The sequence below is a fragment of the Engraulis encrasicolus genome, chromosome 20 (genome assembly GCF_034702125.1).
Source record: "Engraulis encrasicolus isolate BLACKSEA-1 chromosome 20, IST_EnEncr_1.0, whole genome shotgun sequence".
Lineage (NCBI taxonomy): Eukaryota > Metazoa > Chordata > Actinopteri > Clupeiformes > Engraulidae > Engraulis > Engraulis encrasicolus.
The window spans coordinates 8691864-8699007 of record NC_085876.1 but is presented as its reverse complement, the minus strand read 5'-3'; the positions used below and the strand labels follow the sequence as shown (position 1 = coordinate 8699007).

General features: G+C 41.5%; 1 protein-coding gene across 1 annotated transcript in view; it reads right to left on the bottom strand.

Annotated features, from left to right (window-relative positions):
• Positions 1-2689: 2689 nt before the first annotated feature.
• hibadha (3-hydroxyisobutyrate dehydrogenase a) overlaps positions 2690-7144 on the bottom strand; it is a 24946-nt gene continuing 20491 nt past the window's right edge. Inside the window, exons 7-8 of the mRNA XM_063184741.1 lie at positions 4868-5024; positions 2690-4329 (exon numbers count right to left, since the gene is read on the bottom strand). Of these exons, the coding sequence (XP_063040811.1) occupies positions 4165-4329; positions 4868-5024 (322 nt within the window). The 3' untranslated portion in view covers positions 2690-4164. The remainder of the gene's footprint in view (positions 4330-4867; positions 5025-7144) is intronic.

Here is a 7144-nt window from a genome sequence, read left to right as displayed (position 1 = left end):
GCAACGTGATTAAATCCCGGCTCCTTGTTTAATGTATTTGTGTTTGGAAATCTGCCATGGAAAGGAGCCAATGCAATGCCATGAGAAAACGGTGAGCGATAACCACTCCGCGCCACAGACTAGCTGAACTCAGCTATGGCATTATTATTACACACACACACACACACACACACACACACACACACACACACACACAATACCGACCACACTGACAATAACCCCGGCGAAATTACTTCCCATAACGAGGCTCATTCGTAAAATGAAATGTCTGAATTTAACCCACAAAATAAAAAGGCACTTAATGAACACTAATTAGACTCTGTTTGGTCTGCCCTCATTTGCGTGTGTGCGTGTGTGCGTGTGTGTGTCTGCCTTGTCTGGTGTGTGGCAAGTCTGAGAGAGAGAGAGAGAGAGAGAGAGAGAGAGAGAGAGAGAGAGAGAGAGAGAGAGAGAGAGAGAGAGAGAGAGAGAGAGGCAGAAGGGAAAGAGTAAAAGGGACGATTGATAGAGAGAAAGAAGAGAAATAAAGAGGGAGCAAGAAATAAGGCAGGAGGAAAGATGCAAGATTGCAAAGTAGAGAGAGTGAGAGAGAGAGAGAGAGAGAGAGAGAGAGAGAGAGAGAGAGAGAGATGTAGAGAGAGAGAGATTTTTTCATGGACATGATGGAAATAAGAGCATCATTTGCCACTTAGTGGTTCCTCTTCTTCCTCTCTAATGCTGGACTGGGGGTTTAATGTGCGTTGGGTGTGGCGTGTGTGTGTGCGTGTGTGCGCGTGGGGCGATGACTGATGTAGGCCCTATGCATGTCTGGGTTGGAGGTACAACAATGGAAAGCCAGCAAACCACAGGGCAGGGAGATACAGGCCTGGAAATGTTAATGTATGCCCATAATATACAAGCTGCAAGAGGGTAAAGAGGGGACACGTGTTTTTTTGTGAATGGAAAGTTAAAGGATATTAGTGCATGTGTCAATAAGCCTGAGTCAGGAACTGAGTCATTATACTGTGGGGGTTGTGGGGGGTATTTCAAGGACATGGGGTACATCTGAAGTAGTGTTTCTCAACGGGGGCTCTAACCCGGCGAATAAACTGGCAGCGACGAGATTAATCGCTGGAGTGTGCAGCTAGAGCAATAAGAGCCATGAAAGCGACAGAGTATGTCAGTTTAAAAGCAGAATGCAAGCATTCCGACATTCCCATTGGCTGTGGTGGCTGTCGTAGAACCGCATCATAGCTCATTTGCATAATATTCTCTCAAGTCCAACTACAAACTGTTGCTCAAATCGCTCAAATCACTTCTAGTCTCCCAAATCATTTTTGTCTCTTCTCTCCCCAGCCTTAATAAGTCAAGTAATTGTTGTCATGATACCCCCAAGTCTTGTACCTGCGCAAGGTTAAAAAGAAGCCCATGAACATGAACTAATTATGAATATAATTGTGTTCAAACACATCTCAAAGGGACATTAATTATTTCAATGTTACAAGTTCTACCTCAATTTGATAATGTTAAAGGAATGTTTATTTTTAACTTGAGACCTGGAATATTTGTCATTTTTTCAACCTTTTTATAACCCATATCGGCCCCAAATATCGGGTATCGGAAATCGGGTATCGGCCAAGGGTGATTGAAAAAAAAAATGGTATCACATCGGCCATTAAAAAACCTGTATCGGTTGACCCCTAGTAAAGATAGGCTATTTTAAATGAAGACCATTTCGACCATTAGGCTATATACGGACCATTTATAGTCCAGTTCAAGTGTTTCTGAAAATGTGAAATATAACTTATTAGGAATAAAACTAATAAATTAAAACAATCTTCTGGACAGATTCGGTGCATTACACATTTGACACATTACAAACTTTTATGGCTGGTTATAAAATCAAACGCTTTTTCAAACACATCCGAATCCAACCCACGTGTTGCTTGTGATCAAAGCAACACTTCCAAGAACAAAGTGCTTTGAGTTACTATATTGTTGCCAACAACAATGGCTGCTGTTTCTACTTTGTCATGTTTGCCTACTTGACAAGCGGAACAGCACACTAAGAAATGTGTCCTTTCATCATATTAAATATATATTTTAGTTTAAGCTCTCATAGGGACAGAAGGACATTTCTATCCTCACCCCTGCATATAGTTAACACCAGAGATGGACAAAAGTAGAAGTAAAAAACAAAACCTGCCATACTTCCTTTCCAGCACAGGTAACTTCACTGAGTATCAGGTCTACAGTTACTATAGAGCGACGTACCCTACCCGATTCGGTGCTGGGTCAAATTTTTCTTCATGTGCAACTGTTGTACTACTTACACTATAAATTTACTTCTGCTGTTACTTTGGCCACCTCTGGTAAACACATAATGTTGCCTTATAATGCACACTAGTAGTCATTGAAAAGACTAAACTGCTGTACTATCCTTCACATGACACAGGGCCATTGACACTTTCCCGCCACTGGGACATTGTAATAGACACTAAAAAAACCAACTAGCATAGCACTACACCGCTATGACAGTGCACAGGGTGTTTAGTAATACATTATGACCTGGTAATTGCCATTTTGGTAACAGCTAATTTATAACAGGGGTAGTGTCTTAATGGGTTAAGTAATACATGTCTGAAAAGACTAAAGACACACTTTATTTTTATGACAAAGAAATAAATGAGATGAAACAAATAACGAAGCATACTGGTCACATTATGTTCCTTTATTCCATTTCCAACCCCCCAAAAATGTAGATAAGTGCTTCATGTCCAGGATGATGACATAATAATAAACTTGTACCTCACGACCAACCAGTTTACGCCTAATAAACTGGTTTCGAAAAACCAACTAAACTGAGAGTCTTTAACAATAATTCAAACAAACTATACATATGTACATGCATACCGGCAAAACGACGGCGTTTACGGGGTTAATGTGCCTGTGTAGATTATATATACAAGCATGCAGAGCCGCGAGGGGGTAGAAGTGAAGAGAGTGGCCAGATAGCAATGCGGTAAACAGGATGACGTAGTAAAGTTGAGGTATAACCGTACCGTACAGGTACACTGAGGCTACTGAATTGAAACAGTAAATAAAGGTTGAGGTATATGTCACTCAACGGATCCCTGAAGCCCCGATTGGCTCAAATGGGCTGTAATGACCGGGGCTTGTAGTTGTTGTTTGTTCGACTGACAGCATCCAACATATGCCGAGGGAGGCCTTATCGGAGCGCTTCCACTTCCTCCGCTCAAGGAAAACCGTGTGTAACGTGGCAAGGTAACATGATTAAGTATTCGTGTGATAATAAGTAACAGTAACAGTTGTGTTTTGGTCCTTGGTCATTGAATAGGTCGGCAGAGTGGGTGAAGTGTCTTCCTCAGTGATCCACGGGCCATTGAGAAAGACCCAACAGGTTATTTTTTATACAGGTGAGAGGACTGTACAGGTAATATGCCTGTAGAGTGAGGCCACTATACAGGTAGGACGACTGTACACTTGGCAGGGCAGTCTTGAGAAGACGAAGAGGCTTGAAAACACACATGATGAAAAATCCTCAAACAATCATGACATAACCATCATAATTAAACAGCATCGGGAACCAACTATTTCAACCGCCAACTTCATGACAAAGAACGACATGATCAACTCCATCACCATCATCAGAACCGTTACTCACTTGTGAACGGTTTTCCGTCATATATAATTGTATTTGAAACACTTGATCAGGATGGCTTTCACTTTCACAGTCTGGCAGTGTGGTGGCCATTTCGAACCGCCACAATTTTTTAAAGTTAAACAAAAGAGAGGGAGAAACATTTTGGTAGCATAGCAATGTTGTTCACAAAAGAAAAAAAACACAGATAAAAAAAAAGAAACCGGCGAAAGTAGTAGACATAGTGGGCGATGACGGGGCGGGCTATTCAAACCTCCATGTGTTTTAAGTTAAACAAAAGAGAGAGAGCGAGAGAGAGAGAGAGAGCGAGAGAGAGAGAGAGAGAGAGAGAGAGAGAGAGAAAAAAATCATTTTGGTAGCATAGCGATATCACACACAACGAAAAAAAAAAACAGATTGAAAAAAAAAAGAAAACAAAATGAGACAATGGCGAAAGTAGTATAGACGACATGGCTGAGTGAGTGACAATGACTGGGCGGGGCCGTGGCCCGGGCACTCGTTCCCTATTGGCCCTCCTCCTCAGCCTCACGGAGAAACTGGAAGACGGAGGAGAAGTCCTTGCTAGCGTAGCCGCGTGCGCACATCACGCGGAAGATCTGGTGCGCCAGCGCCCCCAGGGGGATGGAAGTACGGGTGTTTGTGGCCGTCGTCTGGGCCAGACCCAGGTCCTGCACACACATACACAAATAATAATTTCTTTTTCCTTTGTTTAAATAAAGCATAATCTGATCTAACTACACACAGACAGACATACATGATAGGACACTTGACACCTACACCTTAAATGGTGCGAACGAGCTAGCATGATGCGTAAACAAACCTAGTCACCACTCACTTAACTCAGCACTGTCGAACACCTTGGCTGCACCAACTTTGTCTCATCTTTCTTGACTCTGTTCTTCTACATTTACGTATTGCTTGTTTATGTCCTTTTGTCACTAGAGACGGCGCCACAGCAACAGCAATAGTATATTTTATAGGACATCATCAATATAAATTGTCATTCAATGTGCTGGAGAGGAAAGACAGGAAGGAGAGAAGAAATTATATAAAAAAAGACTAGAGATAAATGGACTACTTAATTTTATTCTACAGCATGACTTGCCATGGCCACGAGTTTAGTGCCATAGCTGCAGTGATAGTAATTTCTATTCCATTCCACTACACTATGCTACTCTACGTAGTCTACCCCATAGCATGACTTGCCTTGGCCATGAGCGTGGTGCCGTAACCCCCTTGGTAGTTGTTTCCTGAGGGCACTCCCTCCATGACGCCGGGGACCGGGTTGTAGTTGACGCTGGACCAGCAGCGGCCCGAGCTCATGTTCAGGATCTGGGCCAGCAGCTTGGGGTCCAGACCCAACCTGAACAGCCATGGGAGACAACAGACATGAGATACAGTACATTACCAGGGGTGCATTTCTCAAAACCATAGTTGATTAGCTACTTTTAGCTAGTTTACATAGTTGATTAGCTACCATTAGCTACTTTGCTGTTTGCTTTTGCAAATTCCCATTGGCAACTAACTAGCTAACAACTACGCTTTCGAGAAACATACCCGAGAGTAGTATTAAGTAAATGTAATTGCAGCACTAGTAGTATGACATGACATGGTTTCTTTCAATATCATACTAGTGTTGTAATAATTACATATCCGAGAGTACCTTTACCTGTACTTTATACAAACTCTGCACATTACAGACATTTTTTATACATAAAAGACACTGTATGCTACATCATACCCAGTGATGGGCAACCTACGTGGCACTGGATTGTAACTAATGAATCCAGGCTGCCAGTCATTGAATTTACATTTTGAAACTTAAGCGACATTAAATATTATACACGTCTACACTATGCAGAGTAGGAGACAATGTATGTCATACTATATGTAAAATACAACGGGGATACATTATATTATCATTAGGCGTTATAATACGCTGTATAGTACGCTATGTTTTCGATGTGGTTGAATGGAGGAATAGTTCTTAGAGATGTTCTTCATTGATCTCAAGATGGGAAATGAATGCCACATGTAGCCAAATATGCTATGTCGAGACATTATGAAGCATGTATGAGGAGTCATTGTGCATTAAAAGCATTCAGAGTATGAAGCTTAAAAGGTGCACTATGCAGGATCTTTTCATGAGTATTTACTAAAATAATAAACTAATATTTAGTATGAAGCTTGAGGTTCTGATCAAACCTAATAGCACACAGGAGGACGGATCAGTGCCTCATGAGTCCGCACAGAGTAGGAGGGGGCTACATACAGGTAAAATCAATACACATTATAGGAATCAATAAAAAAGAGAACAGATTTCACATAAAAGGAAATTGAAAATATATATAATTTTCATGGCATCAGATGTAGACATATCCTCCCACCTCCACATGAGACAAAATGCCAGACAGTCATACACACGAGACCATGGCGAGGTAACATGGGCATATTAGTTGATATTTTAAACATACAGACTAAATAATGTTGTTCATATGAACTGGCATGAAACGAATTCACATGAAGAGGAAGGAAAAAAGTGAAGTAGAATATGATATTGATTTCCTTCATTTTATACATAAAATCTACAGAGGGTTTCTTTAAAGTGGAGCTTGCATCGATGGCACCTCGGGGTGTTTTGTGTGCAAATATTCAAGAGAATGTGGCAGTAACAAGCGTCTAGAAATGCCGACATCACCAGAACCAATCCATTGATGTGGTTATCAAACTGCTTTGTCTGACGGCAATGGACACAGACATGGTTACACTCCCCCAATTTCTCCACAAGCGCTTCACTGCCTGGCCTGTAGGCTGACAGGAAGGTGTGGTTGATTCAATAATTCCCACTTAACCACCACTTATATCATGGATATAATCACCTTGCTTGCTCAACAAGATACTGGCATGTGTGTGTGTGTGTGTGTGTGTGTGTGTGTGTGTGTGTGTGTGTGTGTATGTAAAGTATGTAATGCTTTTCCTACTGGACCTCACATGTGCATTGTATTTTAGGGAAATTAAAAAATATTGTATATGGCGTTAACTTGACTATGGGTGTTTTGTATGCACAAAAGCACATTTGTATATTACATTTTACATGACCAGCTAAGAGTAAATGTGATATTCACACCATCCATGCTATGAACACATTCTGATCGAACAAGTCCATTGCATACCTTAAACACTCTCTCACACACACAAAATCACCATCACCCCATGCTCTCTGAACACTACAACAAGAATAAAGCACAGCCTTTCCTCTTTTACATGTGTGTGCGCTTTGCCTTTGCGACCATATGTGCGTGTGTGTTAATATGTGTGCATGTGTGGATGTGTGTGTGTGTGTGTGTGTGTGTGTGTGTGTGTTAATATGTGTGCATGTGTGTGTGTGTGCGTGTGTGTTAATATGTGTGCATGTGTGTGTGTGTGCGTGTGTGTGTGTGTGTGTGTGTGTGTGTGTGTGTGTGTGTTAATATGTGTGCATGT